This window comes from Pan troglodytes, chromosome 1 (assembly GCF_028858775.2).
Source record: "Pan troglodytes isolate AG18354 chromosome 1, NHGRI_mPanTro3-v2.0_pri, whole genome shotgun sequence".
In the NCBI taxonomy this organism is placed as follows: domain Eukaryota; kingdom Metazoa; phylum Chordata; class Mammalia; order Primates; family Hominidae; genus Pan; species Pan troglodytes.
The window spans coordinates 221,025,904-221,051,398 of NC_072398.2; the positions used below are offsets into that span (position 1 = coordinate 221,025,904).

General features: G+C 52.3%; 1 protein-coding gene across 1 annotated transcript; it reads left to right on the forward strand.

Moving 5' to 3' along the window:
• Positions 1 to 1,475: 1,475 nt before the first annotated feature.
• On the forward strand, positions 1,476 to 25,234 carry C1H1orf127 (chromosome 1 C1orf127 homolog). Its single transcript, XM_016953903.3, has 11 exons — positions 1,476 to 1,569; positions 5,053 to 5,177; positions 7,270 to 7,413; positions 12,807 to 12,845; positions 13,805 to 13,942; positions 14,450 to 14,534; positions 16,376 to 16,572; positions 17,407 to 17,530; positions 21,709 to 21,899; positions 22,681 to 23,882; positions 24,921 to 25,234. Exons 1-10 carry the CDS (start codon positions 1,497 to 1,499, stop codon positions 23,860 to 23,862), a joined length of 2,298 nt encoding a protein of 765 aa, XP_016809392.2. The 5' UTR covers positions 1,476 to 1,496; the 3' UTR covers positions 23,863 to 23,882; positions 24,921 to 25,234.
• Positions 25,235 to 25,495: the final 261 nt, after the last annotated feature.

Genomic DNA, 25,495 nt, shown 5'->3' on the forward strand with positions numbered 1-25,495 from the left:
ATCATTACTATCATCACCGCCATTAACACCATCATCACCACCATCATTTCTATCACCACCATTAACACCATCATCACCACCATCACCAGCACCATCATCACTGTGACCATCACTACCATGATTGTCACCATCACCATCATCATCACCACCATCACCACCATCACTATCATCACCACCATTCACATCATCATCACCACCATCACCATCAATATCATCCCACTACTACCATCACTATTATTACTATCATCACCATCATTATCATACAATCAATTCACAGAAATAAACTGAAACTAAGCAACAGGTACACACACACACACACACACACACACACACATACATACACACAACAGAGGTGGGATTCAAACCCAGATGCCTACTGACACCAGTGCCTATGCTGTTTTTTTTTTTTTTTTTTTTTGAGACAGGGTCTCACTCTGTCCCCCAGGCTGGACTCACTGCAGCCTCTGCCTCTTGAGCTCACAGTCTTCCCGCCTCAGCCTCCTGAGTAGCTGGGACCACAGGCATGCACCATGATGCTCCGCTAATTTAAACAAAAAATTTTTTTCTTAGAGATAGGGGGTCTTGCTTTTGCCCAGGCTGGTCTCGAACTTCTGAGCTTAAGCAATCTGCTCTCCTCAGCCTCCCAAAGTCCTGGGATTACAGGTATGAGCCCCCATGCCTGGCGAATACTCACATATGTACCATGAAGTCACCTTGCTCCCTGTCTCCCCCTATAAAACATAAAGTTTAGATTTAACGACCTCCAAGACTTTGCTACTCGAAGTGTTGTCCCTGGACCAGCAGCCATCACTTGGGAACTTGGTAGAACTGCTGAATCTCAGGCCCCGCCTTAGACCTACTGAATCTGTATTTTAACAAGTGCCCAGGTTACTTGTAGGCACACTGGAAATCTTTTTTTTTTGAGTCAGAGTTTCACTCTGTCACCCAGGCTGGAGTGCAGTGGTGTGATCTCGGCTCACTGCAACCTCTGTCTCCCAGGTTCAAGCGATTCTCCTGCCTCAGCCTCCTGAGTAGCTGCGATTACAAGCATGCGCCACCACGCCTGGCTAATTTTTGTATTTTTTAGTAGAGACGGAGTTTCACCGTGTTGGCCAGGCTGGTCTCGAACTCCTGGCCTCAAGTGATCCACCCGCCTCGGTCTCCCAAAGTGTTGGGATTACAGGCGTGAGCCACCATGCCCAGCCTGCAGGCTGGAATTTGAGGACCTCCCCAACAGGTTCTTCCTCCTTGGGCATTCTGTGAACTGTGACCTCTGTATGGAGTAAAGGGTCACTCTGTTAGGACAATGTGACCCCTACATGCCCTTTCCTGACTATTCCATTGAAGCCAGGCTGAGAGGAGCTCCTTCTTTTCCTTCCTGCCTTCCTTCCTTTCTTCCTTCCTCCCTCCCTTCCCCACCTCCCTCCCTCCTCCTTCCTTCCTTCTCAGAAGCATCTTCTTGTTGGACAGACACAGTTGAGTGCTTCTCAGACTACATGACCCTGTGGATCCCGAGGAGCCACGTGGAGGGGCTGAGGCGGTGGCTGGCCAGGACCTTGCACTCGCCAGGTAAGAGGTGGTCGGTGGCTGGGCGGGGTCTTTGCTGGGGCTTTTGTGTTGCCTTCCCCTGCCTGCAATGCTCCTGCCCCATGGCTCTTGCAGGTTCCTGGGCATCACTCAAATCTCTGCTCAAAGGCCACCTCCCCCCACAGCCCTTCCAGGCTCTCTAAAGTCGTCCACGCCCACCCCAGTCACAATCCCGGCACTCCTCACTAGTAAGATGATCTCCTGCCATTGTTCCCAAGCTTGTCATCTGCGCCCCTCTTCCCAACAGAAGGCAGCGCTGTGAGGGCGCGGCCCACGTGCTTTTTGTTTACAGCTGCATCTTCAGAACCGAGAACACTGCCTGGTGCTTAGAAGATTCCCAATAAATATTTGTTGAATGAACAAGTGGCCCAAAGCCCTGGAAGAAGCGCCCATCTGGTGCCGCTATGCTCCAAAATCGAAATCACTCTGCAAAAGTGGAAGTGAGACTAAAGGGGTGATTCTCAAACACTTGGGAGAAATGGGAGGCCATCACATGCTTGGTGGGGCAAGAGCGCACCTAAAATAGCAAAAAACAAGGGGCATAGTGTCACTTCCAGAAACCTTTCTGTCATGAGCTTTCCAACAGAAGGAGTAGGAAAGCATTGGATGTCTTCAGCGTACCTGGAACCTTCTGGAACCTTCTGGAGGGAACATGAGTAGAGAGAGGAGCAAATAGCTTGCTTCCCTCCATGCTCTGCATCTCGGTGGCTGCAAAGCAAGCCCCCAGGTTCCCCCTCTCTTTTGCACAGAAAAAGAGATATTGAGGAGGGAGGCTTTCCAATCTCACCCAAGTCTAGGAAAACCTCCTAGGGACCCTGCTCATTCTGGAAATTCCTAAAGCACCTTCTGGGACCGGTAGGGCCTAAATCTGCCCTGGGAGGGCCAACCACCCATTGGCCAGCCAGCCCGGGACGCCTTGGGAGAGACATTTGTGTATTAAAAGGCCACTTTTCCAGGAGAAAAGCTGTGGATACATTAAGCTGTCGCCTGTTCTTTGGAGAGCCATTATTAATGGAAAACAATAGATTAATAGTCTTAAAACGCTTGTTCAATAAGTAATTTTTATGGCTTTGGATAGAGCCCATTAAACATTTCTGTGTGTTATTATAAAGAAGTTTTAAGCGTAAAATCATAAAGCCAATAATCAGAGAATTAGTCACAGCGGCCAGCCACAGGCCATTAGTTTTAGGCGCTGTCAGAGACACCTGTGGCTTTTGAGGAAGAGTTTTCATTTCACGTGGCAGCGCCAGGTGGGGATGGAGAAATGACGGTGCCTGCTGCCTTCCATAAACTTGAGGGGACAGCAAGCAGGTGTGAGCAGCAGGGTGCCAGGCAAATATTTACAAAGTGCAAACGTGAATGCAAAACTAAAACGATCCAGGTCAATTTGCACATCCAGCTCAGACACTTTATTTCCCCAGCGAGCTACCTTTCACAGCCTTCCTCCGCCAGAGGCACGGCCTTGATCTCTTGCTAAAGATAGCGGTGGAAGCTGCGTGCTTTTGAAAGGAAAGCATGTCACCAGAGAATCCCACGTAGAAAGGCTGCCAGAGGTGTTTTCTGGAATAGCGTATTCATCTCCCATCAAATGCACAGTCGAGTCAAGCATTTGAAAGTGAAACTGTGAGCTTTAAAAATGCTTTAAAAATAATCATGACAAAAGCAATACAAGATAATTACAGAAACTACAGGCAATCCAAAGGAGATAATCAAAACTGCTCGTAATCCCTCTACCCAGAGATAGCCCCCTTTATTTTTCACTCATTCAACAACTACTTATTTATTTATTTATTGAGACGGAGTCTCACTTTGTTGCCCAGGCTGGAGTGCAGTGGTGCAATCTCAGCTCTCTGCAACCTCCGCCCCACGGGTTTAAGCGATTCTTCTGCTTCAGCCTCCAGAGTAGCTGGGACTACAGGTGCCCCCCACCGCGCCGAACGAATTTTTGTATTTTTATTTGTATTTATTTATTTTTTTGAGACAGAGTCTCACTTTGTTGCCCAGGCTGGAGTGCAGTGGTGCGACCTTGGCGCACTGCAACCTCCGCCTCCTGGGTTCAAGTGATTCTCCTGCCTTAGCCTCCTGAGTAGCTGAGACTACAGGTGCCTGCCATCACTCCCAGCTAATTTTTTTGTATTTTTAGTAGAGACAGGATTTCACCATGTTGGCCAGGCTGGTCTCGAACTCCTGGCCTCAAGTGATCCACTCGCCTCGGCCTCCCAAAGTGGAGTGATTATAGGTGTGAGCCATCGTGCCCAGCCTCATTCAACAACTATTTATTGAGAACCTTCTGTGTGCCAGAAACAGCTTGAGGCACTAAAGATGCAGCAATGAACAAAACAGACAAATATCCCTGGCCCCATGGAGCTGACATTTGACTAGAGGGCAATAAACAATCAATATAACAAATAAGCCAGTAAGATAGTTGGTTAGAAGACAATGATTGTGCAGAAAAGGGTGAAGGAGGGCAAGATCGGGGAGTGTTAAGAGGGCAGTCAGGGTGGGCTTCATGGAGAAGGCAACATTTGCACAAGGACTGAAAGGAGGCAGGGGAGTCAGCCATGCGGATATCTAGGAGAAGAGAGTTCCAGGCAGAGGGCACAGCCAGTGCAAGGGCCCTGAGGCAGGAGTGGGCCTGGGATGATTGAGAAATAGCAGTGGATCTGGTGTGTTTGGAGCAGAGGGAGGGAGGGGAAGAGAAGTGGGAAAGGGGGTCAGAGAAGTGAGGGCAGGTCACGTGAGGCTTTCAAGGGCTTTGTTTTTTTAAGCAATGGAGTTTTTTTTTTTCTTCTTCTTTTTTTGGACAGTGTTTCACTCCGTCACCCAGGCTGGAGTGCAGTGGCACAATCTTGGCTCACTGCAACCTCCACCTTCCGGGTTCAAGTGATTCTTGTGCCTCAACCTCCCAAGTAGCTGGAATTACAGGTGGGCACCACCACGCCTGGCTAATTTTTGTATTTTTAGTAGAGATGGGGTTTTGCCATGTTGGCCAGGTTGGTCTCGAACTCCTGAGCTCAAGTGATCCTCCCACCTCGGCCTCCCAAAGTGCTGGGATTACAGGTGTGAGCCACCGTGCCTGGCCGGCAATGAAGAGGTTTGAGCAGAGGAGAGACACAATCTGCCTACATTTTGAACAGGATCCTGCGGGCTGCTGCATGAAATATACACAACTGGGGCAAAGGAAGAAGCTGGGGGACATGGGAGGAGGCAGCCGCAATGACACAAGCCGAGGATTCACATGGGGAGATGGGGTTGGATTCTGGATACACCTTGAATGAAGAACCATCGGGCTTTCCTGTTGGTATATGCCTTTCCAGACTTTAAAAATTACTGCTATTTTTATCCCCTCCAGGTAAGAAGCTTCCAGGCGGAGCAGTTTCTATCTGCGAGTCTGATATTTCTGACCCTGCCAGAGAAGCCACCTCCATAGGCTCAACCCACGTTTCTGTCCCTTTCTCATTCCAGGCACCTGGAGGTCCCCTGACCACCTGGATTCTTCTCTTGCTAAATGTGGCTACTTCCTGCATCCGGCTTCAGACGGTGACTTCCTTTTTCGAGTTCAATACTCGGCCTGCTTTGTGCAGAAAGAGGTGGGTTTGGGAAACTTTTCTTTTTTTTTTTTTAAAGGGAGATTTAAGGAGCTAAGCCTGAGCTCAGATATCAAGTAAGGAGACACTGCACCATTATTCCTCTGCAGAAACTGAGCTGAGGGAGACCAGAAGTCTCTGCCCTCATGGAGTTTATGGGCATAGATATTAAAAGGCCGCCCAGCTCAGATGCTGCCTCCTCCAGGCAGTCCTCCTGAGAATCCCCCCTTCTCTGTGCAGTAGACCTGCTTCTATCATTGCCAACACTGACTCATAATGTGCCCACTCACACACCATCTCCTGCTGGACCTGGAGTCTCTGGGGTGAGGCAGTCACACCCACAGGCTTGCCTCAGGGCCTGGCACACAGTAGGTACTCAGTAAGTGCTGAATGAAGTGAATAAATGGTGCTGAGGAGTTGCAAAGACTGACTGACAGCCCTCACTTGCACAGGCCCATTATGGGCTCACGAGACCATGTGACTCTAAAATTTACAGAAGCAAGATATTTTTGTATTCTTTTTCCTTTTTTTTTTTTTTTTTTTTTTGATGGAGGCTCGCTCTGGCACCCAGGCTGGAGTGCAGTGACGCAATCTCGGCTCACTGCAACTTCCGCCTCCCAGGTTCAAGCGATTCCCCTGCCTCAGCCTCTGAAGTAGCTGAGACTACTTGGTAAAGGCGGGGTTTCACCTTGTTGGCCAGGCTGGTCTTGAGCTTCTGACCTCAAGTGATCCACCCACCTCGGCCCCCAGAGTAGCTGGGGCTACAGGCATGCACCACTACACCCAGGTAATTTTTGTACTTTTTGTAGAAGATGGGGTTTCACCATGTTGCCCAGGCTGGTCTGGAATTCCCAGGCTCAAGCCATCCTCCCGCCTCGGTGTCCCAATGTGTTGAGATGATAGGAATGAGCCACTGTGCCAGCATTCTTGTTACTTAAATTTCACTCCAGGGGTCCTGCAAGGGGACAACCAGCCGCACAGTTTGGCTCACAGTTTTTTTTTTCTTGTCTTTTCCTCACCTCCACTTCCCCTTTCCATTTCTTTGTGCTCCCTTCCTTGACCCAGTCCAGAATTTTTCCTGAGTGGGGCTGTGGTCTGGAGTGGGGGAAGGAATTTTGGGAACTACCCTGCTCCTCCTCTTTCTCTTCCTCTCTGTGGTCGCCCTTCTCTGACAGCCCCGTCACCCTTCTCAGGCCCCACCGCAAAGCTTAGACTTGGGTTCTTCTTATGTGGCTAAATGAGGGCAGCCTGGGAGGGGCAGAGGGACCCATTGGTTTGACATCTTTGAAGTCCGCCTTGTACCGGAATGAGCTAGACCAGCTCTCACATCTAGTCTCAGAAATGGCCACATGCCTTTGGCTTAGTCATTTACCTTGTCTAAGCCTCAACTGCCTCATCTGTAAAATGGGAATTTTATGTCTCATAAACCCAGCCTTGGCTGGGCTTGGTGGCTCACGCCTGTAATCCCAGCACTTTGGGAGGCCAAGATGAGCGGATCACTTGAGGCCAGGAGTTCAACACCAGCCTGGCCAACATGGTGAAACCCCATCTCTACTAAAAATACAAAAATTAGACGGGCGTGTTGGCGTCTGCCTGTAATTCCAGCTACTTGGGAGGCTGAGGCACAAGAATTGCTTGAACCCGGGAGGTGGAGGTTGCAGTGAGCCAAGATCAGGCCATTGCACTCCAGCCTGGGTGACTGAATGAGACTGTGTCTCAACAACAAAAAATAGCCCAGCCTTATGAGACACTGGTGAGCATCAAAGGAGATAAAGTGTGAACAAATGTTTGTCAACTCTCAAGGGACATTAGGACGCAAGCTCTTATTCTGTCTGACTAGGTTTGACCTTCCCCAAATCCCCAAATGCTCCCCAGCCTGGAGGGCTTCCTTGGTGGGGGCTCAGCTTCCAGAGCCGGACCCAAGCTCCGTGTTGGTGTCAACCTTGGTCTCGTTTCCCATCCCTCTTCCACAAGCCCACCTTCTAGGAGGTTCATGGTGTCCTATTTGCTGTGAACAGGGACTGACCTATAATTGCAGGCTACTAACTGTATTTTCCTCTCTCATTTGCACACATGAATTTTGCCCTACTTCCAGAAAGCAAATTACAGGCTGGAAATCAGAATATTTCAGAAAGGGGTGATGGGGTTGGAGCGGAGTGATCGCTACATAATGAAGTGTCCGATGCTAAGGTCAAGGCTGGGCCAGGAAAGCGTCCACTGTGGGCCCATGCTCATCCAGGTAATGGGTTCGGGGGGTCTGGGAGGTGGCAGAGGGACCTCCCAGGCTGGGCTTCTCTCTAAAGGCCAAGGCAGGTGGCCCTGGCTCCTGCACTACAGGACGTGGCCCAGGGAGACAGGTGGTAGCTGCAGATGCAGTATGGCATTGTTCTCCTAGACATCCCTGGGTACTGGCTAGGTCCAAGTCTGCTGGGTTGGGTTCTGAGCAAGGACGAGTGAGATGGGAAGGGAGGGGGGATTAAAGCTCTCTGACCTCGGGTTCTGGATTTCCCATCTTGGCTGGCTCAGGGGGCCAGTTGGGTTATCACCAAAGCTGCAAAATTGCATCTTTGTGTCCTTTCTCTCTGGATTGAAAAAATTTGCTAGTTTGGATGCTTTTTTTTTTTTTTTTTTTTTTGACCTGGGTAATGTCAAAGAGTTATAGACCCCAGGTACGATCAGGTGCAATGTCTACATTTTAAACATCAGGGAAGAAAGGTTGAGCCCCACATCCAATTGTGAGCTCTTTCATGGCCGTGTGTGCTCCTTGAATTCAAGTTTCTCTCTAGCTCTCATCAGCGGGGCACCTCTGTAAGCTAAACATGATTTGGATGGGAGTGGGGAGGGCTAGAAACCCAAACATCTATAGGGACCAAACCCGCCACAGAAATGAGCGTGCTAGACTGAGGAGGAGGCAATAAAGAATTTTACTCATTCCTTCATTTAGTCAGCTGGTTTTTTGTTTGTTTGTTTGTTTTGTTTGTTTGTTTTTTTGAGATGGAGTCTTGCTCTGTTGCCCAGGCTGGAGTGCAGTGGTGCGATCTCGGCTCTCTGCAACATCTGCCTCCTGGGTTCAAGCGATTCTCCTGCCTCAGCCTCCCAAGTAGCTAGGATTAGAGGTGTGTGCCACCATGCCCTGCTAATTTTTGTATTTTTAGTAGAGATGGAGTTTCACCATGTTGGCCAGGCTGGTCTTGAACTCCTGACCTCAAATGATCCACCCGCCCCAGCCTCCCAAAGTGCTGGGATTACAGGTGGGAGCCACTGCACCCGGCCTGTTTTTTTAAAGAGACAGGATCTTGCTCTGTCACGCAGGCTCACTGCAGCCTTGACCTCCTGAGCTTAAGGGATCCTCCCACTTCAGCCTCCCAAGTAGCTGGGACTATAGGCATATGACACCATGCCCAGCTAATGTTCAATTTTTTTGTAGAGACGGCATCTCACTGTGTTGCCCAGGCTGGTCTCAAACTCCTGGCTTCAAGCGATCCTCTCACCTTGGCCTCTCAAAGCCCTGGGATTATAGGCATGGGCCACTACGCCTGGCCCAGCAAACACTTACATATGGCTCATTCTGTGCTGTGCGCCGTTCTACTCACTTTGCAAATATTAACTCATCTCACCTTCATAGCGATTCTATGTAGTTGGTTCTATATTGATCCCCATTCTGCAGGTGAGAGAACTAAGCAGAGAGAGATTAGGAGACTTGCCAGCTGGTAGCAACAGAGCTGGGCTTTGAGCCAGGCCACATGGTGGGGGCTGGGGATGCTGGTACAGGCACAACCTGCATTCCTGGCCCCCTACAGAGGGAGCTGAGGCTGGACTCCACTCCAGCCCCATTTTGCCAGATTTTCCAACATTTCAAGATAAACTGGAAATGTATAATTGTATGTGAAATCCTCCAGTTAAAAAAAGTTCACTTTATTTATTTATTTTTTTGAGATGCAGTCTCGTTCTGTCACCCAGGCTGGAGTGCAGTGGCATGATCTCAGCTCACTGCAACTTTTGCCTCCTGGGTTCAAGTGATTCTCCTGCCTCAGCCTCACGAGTAGCTGGGATTACAGGCATGCATTACCATACTCGGCTAATTTTTTATATTTTTGGTAGAGACGGGGTTTCCTCATGTTGGCCAGGCTGGTCTAGAACTCCTGACCTCAAGTGATCCGCCTGCCTCGGACTCCCAAAGTGCTGGGATTACAGGCGTGAGCCACCACGCCCGGTCAAGTCACTTTAATTTTGTAGGCACTGTGCGGCTCAAACAAAGTGCTGGATTTGGCCTGAGGGATTTGGGTGGGCATCTTCTGTCTGTGAGGAGGGGGAGGAAGGAAGGAGGAAGAGAAAGGAGAGGAAGGCAGAACTGAGAGGAGGAGGTTGGAGTGAAAAGACTGCTGATGACAAACACCATTTATCCAACAAGCATTTATTTATTTATTTATTTTGAGACAGAGTCTCGCTCTGTTGCCTAGGCTGGCGTACAGCGGTGTGATCTCGGCTCACTGTAACCTCTGCCTCCTGGGTTCAAGCGATTCTCATGGGATCACAGGCATGCGCCACCACCAGTTTAATTAAAGCCAGTTGATTTTTTAAAATATTTTTTGCGTTTTTAGTAGAGATGGGGTTTCACCATGTTGGCCAGGCTAGTCTCGAACTCCTGACCTCAACCGATCCACCTGCCTTGGCCTCCCAAAATGCTAGGATTACAGGCGTGAGCTGCCGCGCCTGGCCCCAACAAACATTTATTGAGCATCTATTGTATGCCCAGCCCTGTGCTGCTGCTGAGGGAACAGATATGACCAAGGCATGACTTGCCCCGGGAAGAGCTTATCGCTTTCTTCTCATCTGATCTGAGCTTCAAAAATGAGTGTGCTGTGGTGGGAAGGGCCCCTGCACCAGCCCAGCTCAGAAGACCTGGGCTCATCTCCGCTCTGAGCCTGGCTCACTGCCATGTTGGACTCTCTAAAGTTCCTTTGCTTCTTAACCTGAAGGAGCAGGGGCTGAGCGGGAGGGGCTTCCTCTGCCCACCTGCCTTTATTAAGGGCTCAGAGTGGCCACACCAAAGCCAGTGTTGGTGCACCTAAGAATTGCGGGGCCGGCCCCGCCCCGGGATCCCCAAGCAGGGCTGCCAGGGCACCTGTTTGACATCCCGGGGCTGGTTACTGCTCCCTTTGCACTGAGCCTGTGATTCTGGAAGCCGCCGCTAGGGGGACGGTGTTGCTGTCCTCACACGACAGCGGGCCTGGGCCGAATTGCTGAGAAAAGCAGAAACGACTCCTCACTCGGGCGCCGCTTGGTCTCCATCGTCCTGCCCTTGAAGCCCAGATGCCCCAATGCCCCAGTCCCTGGCATCCTTCACTGACCGAGGTGTGGGAGCAGGTGGGTGGGGGGGGGGGGGCTCTGCATCCGTAAACAGAGTCGCACAGAGGTAGGCAGCACACAAGGAGCAGAGGCAGGTCTCTGCTGCCCCCGCCTCCCCTCCAGCCCCTTCCCCCATCTGAGAACCTCATCGAATTGACTGATTCATTCCTGGTGACTTCTGCAGCCGCCACTTCCGTGGCTGCACCTTGAACTTGCATTAAGTTTTAATTAAAGCCGTTTCACCGGCCTTGCCCTTGGCTAAATGCAGCTGTGGGCACAGGGCACATAGATATTTAATACTCTGCCTCTCCCCGCTGATGGCGCAGGGTGCCCAAGGGTGTACCCGAGCCGTGCCCTGCTCGCAGCGATCTGCGAGCTCGCTTAAGTGTGCCCACAGGCCCCGAGCGGGAGGCCGCGCAATAACTATTCATTGCCCTGGGTTAAGTGTGCCCAGGGGCACCCGTAAACTCAATGCAGTGATTAGCGATTGCTCCCAGTGAAGGCTGCCCGAGCTCCTGCGGAATGTCCACGGGCCCTAAATATAGCCTCCTCCTGGCGACTTAAAGGGCACGGTGAGTTTTGGCTGCGCACTTGTCACGTCTTCCCTTCCTTTCTTTTTTTTCTTGGAGACAGAGTCTCACTCTGGCCAGAGTCGCCCAGGCTGGAGTGAGTGGGACAATCTCAGTTCACTGCAACTTCCGCCTCCCATGTTGAAGCGAACCTTGTGCCTCAGCCTCCTGAGTAGCTGGGACTACAGGCGCCTGCCACCACTCCTGGCTAATTTTTTTATTTTTTATTTTTTGTATTTTCGGTAAAGATGGGGTTTCACCATGTTGCCCAGGCTGGTCTCGAACTCCTGAGCTCAGGTGATCCACCCGCCTCAGCCTCCCAAAGTGCTGAGATTCCAGGCATGAGCCACTGCGCCTGGCCTTCCCTTCCTTCTTTTAGCAGAATTGCTTCCCTCCTTCTTACAGCCTGGCCTCTGGGGGCCTCTCTGTCTTCTTCCTGGTTCAGCAGGGGGGATGGGCTGGGGCACCATGGTGCAGCTTTGGTGGTGTTGAGGAATTGCCGCATCCTCTTCATTCTCCTGCCAGACCTTGTGGACGTCTCCTCCATTTCTTCCACTTTGCTCCCCAAGGGAAGGCAGCACCCCCTGAAAGCAAGGCCATCACAGGGCTGACCCGAGGGGCTCCCTGTGGGCAGCCCGAGCCTGCTGCCAACATGGGCTCTCTGGGGCCAAGGAACAGCCGAGCTGGGCAACTGGGGAGGCTGCATGGTGGTGGCGGGCCTTTTCCTGGCCCCACCCACTCCTTTCTGCTTCTGGAAGCCCTTCTTTGCCCCTGGGGAGAAGAGGTGGGTAGCCTTGAGTTGGGGAGCTGTCAAGATGAGTCAGTCCACTCTGGCTCCAGTCTCCCCATTCTGTATCGGGTAGGAGAGGGGGTCTGATGGTCTCTGAGGGACCCTCTGCTGGTCTGTGACTCTGTCCGGTGCCACAACCTCCCTGGCCAAGTCTGATGCAAAGGCAAAGGGGCATTTGGAGAAAGTAGAGAGACTTGAGAGAGCACCTGGGTGGGGCGGCACTGGCTGCAGAGGGGTTTTGGGGAAGGTGCCTTGCCCACGCCATCACCTTGGACCCTGGTCTGTGAAACGGGAGAATGGTGCCACCCTACGGGGTGGCTGTGAGACTCAGGCGCGGTACGAGAAACCACTGTCTCGGTTTGCCTGGGCCTGTCTCAGTTTTAGCACTGAAAATCCCACATCAGGGGAACCTCCCCACTGCTGGGGAACCGGGATGGTTGGTGCCCCTAAGAATGGTGCCATTGGGGGGCACATGTGTACTCTCTGGGCCCGTAGAAGCCCTCACTCTCTACTTCTGCTAGTTGGATCCAAAGTGGAAAGAAAAAGGGCGAGGAAGAAATTGGGACTTAGGGAGAAAAAAAGACAAGAGGCCTAGGAAACAGCCCCAATGGAAGTGGGCTGTGAGCAGGGTTGGTCCCATGCACACCCGCTCTTGGCCTCACCAGCTGCGCCCAGGACCCCAGCTGCCCCCTTGGCCGGGCCTAGGATGGCAGCTGAGGCAGTGACATTTCCCTGCGTCTGTTGACACTCGAGTCCCAGAACATAAATGATTTTCTTGTCTTAATGAGCAAACAACCCTGCGGCACAGCTCTCTCATCGGCCTCCTGCTGGGGTAATTGCCGGTGCTGATGGGCACAGGCAGGGATGTTTGCTCACCTTTGCTCACCGCTTGCAGGAGACATTGCTTCCTCTTTGTCTCTGCAGGTCTCCCGGCCCCTGCCCCTGTGGAGGGACAATAGACAGGTAAGCGGGCCCCATTGAAGTAGCAGGAGCAACTCTCTGGAAGTTTCTGCTAGGACTGGTGGGTGCTCAGGATGCTCTGAGGCAGCTTTTGAGTTTGCTTGTCCTCCGGAGAGTGTCGTGGACGGTACAGACTCTTCAAGGACCAGGTCTTGCCGGCTGAAGTTTGAAGCTCCTGCTGATGCCCTCCAGGCAGAGGCCTGAGGCCATCTGAGAACAATCTTGAAGAGGGGACCCCAGCTTTGGGTGGGAGGCTGGGTTGGAAGGCTGTAAGGTCCTTCCTGTGCTAAGATTCTCTCTGCCAAGTCTCCAGTGACAGGGAGCTTGTTCCTTTGTAAGGAGCTTGTTCCATGTTGCACAGGTGTTTCCCGAATTTTCCTTCTGCTGGTCCTTTGAGTGTTTCCCGCAGCCTCCCCGAAGGATCCAGTCCCTCTTCTCCATTTCACATCCCTTTGAATATTTGGGGTCAGTGAGCTTGACCTCCCCAAGTCTTCCTGACGTCCCCTGCCAGTCCTCCTGAGATGGGAGCTGGGGACCCTTCCCTGTCCCTCTGCCCGCATCTGGCCCTCACCTTTATTCAAGACCCTGATTCCCATGTCCCACTAAAGGGTGGCAAACAGAGCCAAGGACAGGACTCCAGTTGTGCCCTGCCAGGGCGGCATAGGGGCCGACTGGTTGGCATTGCTGTTAGGGGTAACTGTGTGTTCGTTCTTTCAGTTGCGTTGTACACCTACTGTGTGCCAAGCACCCCTGCAAGGGACCTCCTACCCTAAAGTATAAGCGTGCTAGCGTCTGGTTGACTCTCCTCCCAGAGTGGCCTGCCGTCCTGCCTCCTGGCCTAGATTATTCTCCCCGTGACCCTGTTACCTTCCTAGGTGACCCCTCAAGTGTCCCTTCTCCATAACCCCTAGTGACCGTGCCTCCCTGGCCACATGGTTTGTGAATGTGTCCTCTTTCTCCAGACTCCATGGCTGCTGTCCCTTCGAGGGGAGCTGGTGGCTTCTCTTGAAGATGCCAGCCTGATGGGACTGTATGTGGACATCAATGCCACCACTGTCACCGTCCAAAGCCCAAGACAAGGCCTTCTTCAGAGGTGGGAGGTCAGTGGTGGGCGGCAGGCCCTGCCAGGAGGTGAGGGGCCTCTGGGGCATAGCACCTAGAAGAGCAGGTTGCCACCCCTCCAGTGACAAGTCAAATGTCCACCTGCGAGACTGGACAGATTTAGGCAGGCGCCTTCGAAAATTGGGCCCCATTAGTGTAAAGCGCTCCGCTCTGCAGATGAGGGGCTCCTGCAATCATGCATTCAGTGCGTCCTGATCATGGCGGCAGGAGCGTAATTACCATCTCTTTAAATAGCCCAAAGTTGCCGTGTAAGAGAAGACGGCTCACATGACATTTGCTCTGAGCTCGCTTCCTGCTAAAAATATCTCAGCTAAATAATATTTCCTAGTTGCATCGGCGCAATAATCCCTGACCTGGGCTTTGTAACACTTGGGGCTTTAGTTCAGAGACTAATTCGAAGGTAGGAGAGGGGGCCCCTGTGGAGGGAGTTTGCATCTGGAAGGAGCAGTTTTGGAGACCTCAGGGGGACCCCCCTTCCTCCCCAGGTGCTGAACACCTCTGCTGAGCTCCTGCCACTATGGCTGGTGAGCGGTCACCATGCCTATTCTTTAGAAGCTGCTTGCCCACCGGGTAAGACCCAGGAGTGCCCCTAATGTCCACCTTTCCAACTTCATCACATTCTGGTCTCTGTTTTCTCCCTCCTCTGGGCACCTTATTCCCCTCTGTCTCATCCCACCTCTCCTCTCCTCAGTCCCAACCTTGGCTATGCATTTCAGAAATGCTCAGGACAAAGAGAAGTTTGCTTTTGCTGGAAGGTGTTGGGGTATGTGTGTGTGGAGTAGGGGTGGGATGTGGGGTGAATAAAAAGTAAAATCATCGGCCGGGTGCGGTGGTTCACGCCTGTAATCCCAGCACTTTGGGAGGCCGCGGCGGGTGGATCACGAGATCAGGAGATCGAGACCATCCTGGCTAACACGGTGAAACCCTGTCTCTACTAAAAAAATACAAAAAATTAGCCGGGCGTGGTGGCGGGGGCCTGTAGTCCTAGCTACTCGGGAGGCTGAGGCAGGAGAATGGCGTGAACCTGGGAGGCGGAGCTTGCAGTGAGCCGAGATGGCGCCACTGCACTCCAGCCTGGGGGACAGAGCGAGACTCCATCTCAAAAAAAAAAAAAAAAAAGTAAAATCATCTACTACAGACCTGCAAACTTGAGGTCTGCAAATTCTTGGGAGCTCCTAAGCTGGCTCCAGAGGCTCTGAGAACAGAGACGGGAGAGAGCCTGCAGCCTGGTCAGACCCTCCAGGGCTCTGTGATCTGAGGGTGGTGGGGACCCCCGATCTAGACCATGTATGTGATAACTGTTTTGTTCAGCCTGGAGTGACACCGTTGCCCTGGGTCTTCTGTCATATAAAGAGGTCCGGAATCTGGAAGACCACTTCCTACCTCCAGGGAATTTAAATTCAAAGAACTCGGTGTGCAAAGTTAGATGGATCAAAGGCTTCATCCTGTGTGGGTAGATTAGAGGTGGTTTAGACTTTCCATTTGTATAGAATTTTATCATGGACTGAGTTTCGGGATCAGGGCTCAGGGCTCTGGGGATTTTCAGGCATTGGCAATGACCATGATGAGCCTCCAACCATCTCTTTCCCTGTTCACAGTGTTTCAAATCCCTTTATATAAAGGCAGATGCTTCCATTAGCAGCTGCAGAGCTGGCTTAAAATGTCCCCCTGAGAGCCTGACACAGTGAAATTCTTGCTAAAGTGTAAACAACTGATAGGAGCTGTATTTCTTTCTTTCTTTTTTTTTTTTTTTGAGATGGAGTTTCACTCTTGTTGCCCAGGTGGGAGTGCAGTGGTGCGATCTCGGCTCATTGCAACCTCCATCTCCAGGGTTCAAGCGATTCTCCTGCCTCAGCCTTCCAAGTAGCTGGGATTACAGGTACCCGCCACCACGCCTGGCTAATTTTTTGTGTTTTTAGTAGAGATGGGGTTTCACCATGTAGGCCAGGCTGGTTTTGAAATCCTGACCTGAGGTAATCCACCCACCTCGGCCTCCCAAAGTGCTGGGATTACAGGCGTGGACCACTGTGCCTGGCCTAGGAGTTATATTACTTAAGAGTTGCTTTGGAAATGGAAGGGGCACTGGGCTAGGTCACCGAAGCCGAAGACGGTCTCAGTAGAGACATTTCTGCAGCTTCCCTCCTGGCATCTCCTTCCTCATGGGCCTTTGCAAGTGGCAAGGTCTGTCAGGTGTTTGGGGATGGTCTTTTTTTCTTCTCTTCTTCATCCATGCAGCTAAATTTCAGCCCAGGCAGTGATACCAGGACACCAAGTAACTTGCTGTCACTGACTGGGGAAGTGTGCTGTGCCGGCCACAGGTGTGGCCCCTGGCAAAGGCCCACGACCACTTAATTTGTCCACAAGTCTGCAAAGTGTGTCTTTTTCTGTGTCCTGTGTCCTTCCCATTCCAGTGTCATTCCAGCCAGAGTCGGAGGTCTTAGTTCACATCCCCAAGCAGAGACTGGGTCTAGTCAAAAGAGGTTCCTACATTGAGGAAACCCTGAGCCTCAGATTCCTCCGAGTCCACCAGTCCAACATCTTTATGGTGATTGAGAACAAGGACTTTGTGGTGGTCAGCATTCCGGCGGCCGGGGTGCTCCAGGTCCAGGTGAGTATCCGGTGGCATCTCTGTCTTGCCCCTTCTCTTCCTGAGGCCCTTCTCCTTTGGTCACCGATGCCATATGTGGTCAGAAACATGGAAGGTAGGCCAGTCACAGTGGCTCATGCCTGTAATCCCAGCACTTTGGGAAGCCGAGGCCGGAGCGTCACTTGAGCCTGGGAGTTCAAGACCAGCCTGGGAAACATAGTGAGACCTCATTGCTACAAAAAAATTACAAAATGAGGTGGGAGAATTGCTTGATCTTAGGGAGTTGAGTCTGTAATGAGCTGTGATTGTGCCACTGCACTCCTGCCTAGGCAATGGGAGTGAGACCCTGTCTCAAAAAATAAAAGTAAAAAAGAAAGAAACGTGGAGGGCAGAGCTGTGGCGCTGGCTGAAAATGGACTTCACCATGTATGCTCCTCAGGCCCGTGCTTTTACCAAGGTAGCCCCATCAGGGGACAGCCACAGGGCATGGGATGCCCCTGCCATGTGCAACTAATTTCTTATCTTTTCTTTTTTTTTTTTTTTTGAGACAGAGTCTCGCTCTGTTGCCCAGGCTGGAGTGCAGTGGTGCGATCTCGGCTCACTGAAACCTCCTCCTCCTGGGTTCAAGCGATTCTCCTGCCTCAGCCTCCCAAGTAGCTGGGACTACAGGTGCATGCCACCACGCCCAGCTAATTTTTTGTGTTTTTAGTAGAGACAGGGTTTCACTGTGTTAGCCGGATGGTCTCGATCTCCTGACCTTATGATCCGCCTGCCTCAGCCTCCCAAAGTGCTGGGATTACAGGCGTGAGCCACTGCGCCCAGCCAATGTGCAACTAATTTCTTGTGGCCCCACAGCGATGCCAAGAAGTCGGAGGAACCCCGGGAACACAAGCTTTCTATAGGGTAGACCTGAGCCTGGAATTTGCCGAGATGGCTGCCCCAGTCCTCTGGACAGTGGAGAGCTTCTTCCAGTGTGTGGGTGAGTGAGGCACCATGAGGGTGTGACTGCTGGTAACAGGCATACACCACACAAATCCTCTTTCCTTGGCCCTGAGGTTCTTTCTTCTGTGACAATGTTTCACTCCCTGGACCCGACAGGTCCCACACCTACAAGGTAAGTGAGGTGTCCGACATACTGGCTGGAACTGGCAGAAGAACAACGGTATCATGAGAACTGAGTGGTGATGTGGTTCCTGGCCCTGGAGTCTGCCAGGGAGGGGACAAGGGAGGCGGATGGGGGTGCATCCATTTCCTAACCAACCATACAACCTCAGTGAGTTACTTAACCATGTTGAGCCTCAGTTTTCCCATCTGGAAAATAGGCATACCAGTACCTATTTTGAGGACTGAATGAGATAAGGGGAATCAATGGCTTAGAAGAGTGAGTGCCTGGCGCAAGAAAAGCTGTTTCCATTTATCCACTCTCTCTGTGTGGGCTCCAGTTCCTCCGGTCATTTGGTAGACAGATGAGTGTCCTTGGCAAAGAGCACGACACGATGCAACTTGTTTCTCAGCTCAAGAGGAACCTTCTTCTAAACGTGGTGTATGCCTTCATGCTAGGATGCTGGGATGGGGTTTTTGGCGAAAGCTCCGCTAATGGACAACCTGGTATTCACACATGCAAAACCACCAGGAGCAAAATCCATTGAAATACAGCACAAGGAAATGCACGTAATTCACAAACGATGTCGATCACTTTCATCTTATACTTCCTAACTGTCCTCAATCGAAGACAGACGCGAAGGAGATTTAACTCAGATGTTAATAGCGCAAGTTTGCCCTGTCACGAGGATATGATGTTTCGGTGTTGCACAAAAATGTAATTATATTCAGAACTATATTTAAAGATTAAAAGGGGGACTGCCTACCACAGCTAGCCCCAAATTCAGAATTAGAAACAAAGAAAAAGGCGGGATTGGGGGTGAGTTCTGACAGTCTGCTAAAAATGGAAATGTTTCTTGAAAATTTTTACACATTTTGGCTGTTTTTATTTTAACAGTTTCCTGCAGTGATGACATTAATCTTGGAAAGCGAGGGCTAGAACTTTATCCAACAGATATTCAATAAGCAGTTGCAGTTTATGAGGCCCCATGCAAGGCTTAGGTGGGAATAGAGGCTGCTGGATTTGGTTCTTGCTCTCAAGCAGCGTCCAATCTGGAAGGGGAGATAAGAAATGCCCACAGAAAGGCCAGACGCGGTGGCTCACGCCTATAATCCCAGCACTTTGGGAGGCCAAGGTGGGAGGATCACTTGAGGCCAGGAGTTTGAGATCAGCCTGGCCAACATGGCGAAACCCTGTCTCTCCTAAAAGAAGACATCTCTAATCTGTAATCTCAGCTACTTGGGAGGCTGAGGCAGGAGAATCGCTTGCACCTGGGAGGTGGAGGTTGCAGTGAGCTGAGATTGTGCCACTGCATTCCAGCCTGGGCAACAGAGCAAGACTCGTCTCAAAGCAGAAACAAAACCAAAAAACAACACAAAAAAAATGCCCAGAGAATTATGAGGGCAGGTGGACTCAGGAGAGATGTCAGAGAGTAGGTGATCTTTATCCTAGGTTTTGATGAGAGGGCAGGTCCTTGATAGGAAGATACAGAGTACAGTATAAAAATAGATCAGCAACAGCAATAGAAACATTTTAGGAAGAGTTTTTTTGGCCTCTCTGGAAAGATTTACACGGGGAAAGAATGTTCTCTTCCTCATTTTGTTAATTTTACATCAGCAACCAGAATGAATCTCTCCCCTCCCTGGTTCCCAGCACACCTCCCCTGCACCTCCCCAGCAGCTTCCCTGCAGCTTTGAGGTCTTTCTATTCTTATTATAGTTATGGTGCATGCTCCTGTCTCTCCCTCTAGTATGAATTCATTCAGATCAGGGGCTGTGTCCTGTTCGGCTTCTTATTCTTGACAGGCCTTATCTTGCCGCCTTGCCCTTGGTAAGCACTTCATAAATGCTTGTTGCCTTGAATTTTTACCAGGAATTAAAAAAAAAAGTTTTACACGATAACATTTTTCTTTTGTAAATATGTGACTAATGTGTTGGAGTATTAATATATGCTAGAATTGCCTAAACTCCCCGTGGTTAGAGATTTGACCCCAAAAGTAATTAGAACTTATAGGACAAATCCTAATTATTGAAGTGTCTGGTCTGCAGAAATCTAAGAGATGGTTTAGATATAGTTGTTTTCATATGTGTGTGTATTTGTGTGTGTGCATATATATATATATATATATTTTTTTTTTTTTTTTAATAAGAGACAGGGTCTTGTTCTATTGCCTAGGTTGAAGTACAATGTTGCAATCATAGCTCATTATAACATTGAGCTCCTGGGCTCAAGGGATCCTCCTGTCTCAGCCTCCTGAGTAGCTGGGATTATAGGTACAAGACACCATACCAAGCTAGTTTTTAAATTTTTTTTTTTTTTTTTTTTACCCCGAGACAGAGTCTCACTCTTGTTGCCCAGGCTGGAGTGCAATGATGCAATCTTGGCTCACTGCAACCTCCACCTCTCCTGCTTCAGCTTCCCGAGTAGCTGGGATTACAAGTGCCCGCCACCACGCCTGGCTAATCTGTATTTTTAGTAGAGATGAGGTTTCACCATGTTGATCAGGCTGGTCTTAAACTCCTGACCTCAGGTGATCCAGCCACCTCAGCCTCCCGTACTGCTGGGATTACAGGCGTGAGCCACCATGCCCGGCCTTAAATATTTTTTATAGAGATGAGATCATGCATGTTGCCCAGGCTGTTCTTAAACTCCTGGGCTCAGGTGATCCTCCTGCCTTGGCCTCCCAAAGTGCTGGGATTACAGGTGTGAACCACTGTGCCCAGCCTGTTTTCACATTTTAAAGTCGGGTTCACTGATGGAAATGCCTCTCGGGGTGGGACGGGGAATGTCAGCGGCGGGACAGTGGGGAGGATAAGAACACCCAGGACCTGGGCATGGGAGGATAAGGCAGCAAAACTCAGTGTTGGAGGTGACAGGGAGTGGTGGAGACTCCTGGGAACCCGCAGCCACCAGGTCCCTCTAAGTGGAGCAACCTCGCTTAGCTGGAGCTGATCCTATCTTGCAGGGAGGCAGGCCCGTGTAGCCAAATCTGGTTTTCCACGAAAACCTGGTTATATAAGAACTCCTGCTTTTAAAATGTTGTTGGTTAATTTAAAAAATAGTTCAAACACCCTGCAGGCCGAGTCAAACATGTCCAAGGGCTGTATTTGACCCTTGGGCCAGAATTTGCAAGCTGGAACCCAGCAGTTCTCAACTGGGATTTTTGCCTCTCAGGAGACACTTAGCAACATCTGGAGACCTTTTTGGTTGTCATGACTCGGGGGATCCTACCAGCATCTGGTGGGCAGAGGCCAGGGGGCCTGCTAAACACCCTGAACCGCACCTCCTCTCCTGCACTTGGCAAAGCGTGATCGGCCTGGAATGCCTACGCTGCCTGGGCTGAGTCTAACCTGAAAGGTGGTCGGGCAGGGAGCACTCTCCGGTTCTCTGTGGTTCCTGAGGCTGAGCCAAGGTATTTGACCTCAAAATAGGAAATGGCTCAAAGACGAAACCATCTGGTGGCATTGAAGCTGGGACCGGGAGTCAGGGCCAGGTGCCCCTTGCATAAATCTGAATTTCTGTGACTTAATTTTTAAAAATGGGCCAGTTGTGGTGGCTCACTCCTGTAATCCCAGCACTTTAACAGGCCAAGGCGGGCAGATCATTTGAGGTCGGGAGTTTGAGACCAGCCTGGCTAACATGGTGAAACCCATCTCTACTAAAAATACAAAAAAATTAGTTGGGCATGGTGGTGCACACCTGTAATCCCAGCTACTTGGGAGGCCGAGGCAAGAAAATCACTTGAACCCAGGAGGCAGAGGTTGCAGTGAGCTGAGACTGTACCACTACACTCCAGCCTGGCCACAGAGTGAGACTCCATCTCAAAAAAAAAAAAAAAAGAATCTTGATGTCCACATAGTCTCAAAAAGGACTCCAAGTGGGGGGACTGTGAAATTCAGCCAATGGACATTTCCCAACCCAGGGCTTGCATCTGACCTCCCCAAGCTTCCGTTCACCACCTGTGGAAAAGGGGTCACTCATGGTCCCTTCAGCAGGGTGTTGGGAGGATTTTGCTTCCTTAGGAGGAAGGCTGACCTCTGTCTTCTCTCTGGAAGGTTCAGGAACAGAGTCGCCTGCCTCAACTGCTGCACTGAGGACCACTCCCTCCCCACCATCCCCAGGACCAGAGACCCCTCCAGCAGGAGTGCCAGCTGCTGCTTCCTCCCAGGTGTGGGCTTCAGGACCAGCTGCCCAGGAATGGCTTTCTCGGGACATCCTGCACTGGCCTTCCGACGCGCTGGCCAAGGCACGTCTATGGCTACATCCTCTGCCCATGGTTTCCTCCAAAGAGTCTGGTCCCCAAGAAGTATCGGTAGACCCAGCTGGGCCTGAGGCCCTTCTCTTTCACCACCATTCTTCCAAAGAGAGCCCCACTCTGATCCCTAACCATGTTACCTCCTCAAATTCAGAATATTTCCCATAGAAAGCTGGGCGCCCAAGAGCTCCCACCTGAGGGCAGCCCCCCTCATCTGTCGGCCTGGATCACAGCAGCCTCCCAGGGCCTTGAGACACAGCCAAAGGAGGCAGCGGGGGGTGGGGGGTTAGCAGCTATGCACACAAACGGAGGGAGGGAAACTGAGGCACACCAGAGGACTGGAGACCCAGAGGTCACAGTTTCCTCCAGCTCTTCTTCTTTTTTTTTTTTTTTGAGATGGGGTCTTGCTTTGTCGTCCAGGCTGGAGTCCAGTGGCACGATCTTGGCTTACTGCAGCCTCCACCTCCCAGATTCAGGCGATCCTCCTGCCTCAGCTTCCCGAGTAGCTGGGATTACAGGCGCATGCCACCACACCCGGCTAATTTTGTACTTTTAGTAGAGATGGGGTTTCACCATGTTGGCCAGGCCGGTCTGGAACTCCTGGCCTCAAGTGATCCACCCGCCTTGGCCTCCTATTGTGTTGGGGTTACAGTCGTGAGCCACCGCACCCGGTCCCTCGAACCCATCTTTGGGTTGAGATTCTCAGGGCAGCCGGAGCCCATGTGTTCTTGTTTCTGATGCTTTTTCTCTCTCCACTTCTCTCTTGGTGAAGAAGGGGCTTGGACCATTCCTGCAAACAGCCAAACCGGCGAGAAGAGGCCAGACATCTGCCTCCATTTTCCCCAGAGTGGTGCAAGCTCAGCGAGGTCCCCAGGCTCCCCCAGGGGAAGCAGGGTTCCCTGGACACCCCACACCTCCAGCCACGCTCCCCTCGGAGCCTGTAGATGGTGTCCAGGCTAGTCCCTGGCGGCCACGTCCAGTCTTGCCAGCGCACCCGGCTCTGACCATGCCCGTGTCCTCAGACGCCTCCTCTCCTTCACCGCCAGCCCCAAGGCCTGAACGACCTGAATCGCTCCTGGTCTCAGGACCATCTGTCACCCTGACTGAAGGTCTAGGAACTGTGAGGCCTGAACAGGACCCCGCCAAGTCTCCAGGAAGTCCCCTCCTGCTGAGAGGGTTGTCAAGCGGGGATGTGGCTGCACCCGAGCCCATCAGGGGGGAGCCTGGCCAAGCCAGTGAGGAGTTCCAGCCATTGGCGAGGCCCTGGCAGGCCACACTGGCTGCAGAGGAGCTGGTTTCTCACCGTTCTCCCGGAGAGCCCCAGGAAACGTGCTCTGGAACGGAGGTGGAGAGGCCACGCCAGACAGGGCCTGGTCTCCCCAGCGAGGGGGCCAGGGGGCACGTGGATCTTTCCTCCTCAGAACCAAGCCAGGACATAGAGGGGCCGGGACTCTCCATCCTGCCAGCGAGGGATGCCACATTCTCCACCCCAAGTGTGAGGCAGCCAGACCCCAGTGCCTGGCTGAGTTCAGGACCTGAACTCACCGGGATGCCCAGGGTGAGGCTGGCAGCGCCCCTGGCAGTTCTTCCTATGGAACCTCTGCCACCAGAACCTGTTCACCCAGCAGCTCTTCTGACACCCGAAGCCTCATCTGTGGGAGGACCAGACCAGGCCCGATACCTGGAGTCAGCCCCTGGCTGGCCTGTGGGCCAGGAGGAGTGGGGGGTTGCACACACGTCCAGCCCTCCATCCACACAAACCCTGAGCCTGTGGGCTCCCACAGGAGTGTCGCTACCCAGCCTGGTGGAGCTTGAATACCCCTTCCAGGCTGGCCGGGGGGCCTCACTCCAGCAGGAGCTGACAGAGCCCACCTTGGCCCTCAGTGCTGAAAGCCACAGGCCTCCTGAGCTTCAAGACAGTGTGGAGGGGCTTTCTGAGAGGCCCCCACGCTGAGCCTCCATGGAGACTCCAGGGTGAGTCCTGGGTGCACCCTGGGGAGGTAGAGTGCAAAGGGTGGGAGGCAGTGATGGGTCGGCCTGGAGGTGGGGGCTGGGGGCCGTCTTTCCAGGGAAGCCCCGGTGCTCTTCCGGCCCAGATGATCACTGTGCTCAGCCACAGCTGGGCATCTAGGCCAGGGAGTCCAGGGGCACTGGGTCACTGAGAGTCACCGGAGCCATCCAAGCCAGCAGGGTACCAGCTGCTGCCATGGAACCCAGAGGGAGGGGTGAAGCGGCAGGCCGTCTGCCTGCATGGACCTCCCCGAGGGAAGAGGGGCTGAGTGCAGGGCAGTGTCTCCTGGTCTCTCCCTGGCCCTGCCCGCTGTGTTTCTGGGCTTGGTCTGCTGTCGGAGGTGGTGAAGCATCAGGGTAAGGTGCAGGCTTTGCAGCCAGGCCTGCCAGGAGCTAGGTTCAAGTCCCAGTTCCTCTGCTCTTTGGCTGTGTGACCTTGGCAAGGCACTCACCTCTCTGAGCCTCAGTTTCCTGATGGGTCAAATGGGGATGGTAATCGTTCCTCCTGATGGGGCTGTTGAGAGTTGGGTGGGAAAGGAACGTAGAGCATTTGGCGTGGAGCCGGACGACATCCAGTGCACTCAGAACTCGAGAGCCACGGCGATCATTCCACCATCCACCTCCCGGCCCAGGCAGAGGGGATGCTTGCAGGCCCAGGAAAGCATGGAGGGCCTGAGCCATGGTTCAGACATCTCTGGGGGTTGCTGGTGATGGTGATATGAATCCTTGGTGTTTACCCCCTCCCCAGGCCTTGGGGTGCCATGACCTCAGGTCTCTAAAGGACTCCAGGGGAGGAGAACGGGATGCCACTGCTTTGTTTTCATTACTCATAACTCCCTTCCTCTGGGTTCCATGGCAGCAGCTGGTACCCCGCTGGCTTGGACAGCCCCAGTGACCCTCAGTGACCCAGCTGCCCCCAGGCTCCCTGGCTTAGATGCCCAGCTGTGGCTGGGTACAGTGTTCTGGGCCGGAAGAGCACTCACTCAGTGCTTCCCTGGAAAGGTGGACCCCCAGACGCCCACCTCCAGGCAGACCCATCACTGGAAGTGGGATTTGAAATGCAGCCAAGAAGAGGAGACCGTCGGCAACGCCCGCCCGGAACAATAAATAAATAAATAAATAATCAGGGTTGTCTTGGCTGATAAACGGCCCCCACCTCAAAGAAGACTTCTCCCCCCTCTGCGCTCCCTCCTCCCCCCTCTCCGGGCAGATCCGTCCTGGGCAAAAGCTTAATAGCCCCATTTAAGGCTTTTCCTTTTCACCACGAGATTGAGCTGCTCCTGCCATTACGAGGTTTTCAGCTTCTCTCTGAAATCAAATTACTGACTCCATTTAATTTTTTAAAAGCTCAGATGATTTCCCTTCTCGAATCGGAGCCGTGACTCCAAGACCAGCCCCCACCAGCCCTACCAGGCGGTTCCCCTGCGGGCAGCCGCTGCCCTGGGACGGTGGCCCCCACGCCTGGGGAAGCCTGACACCTAGAGGGAAAGCCAGCAGGAGGAGGCCTGAGTCTCTGGCCGCCACCCTGGACACTGGGCTGGGTGGCCTGAGCTGGAGGAGGCCCACAGAAGCCCATG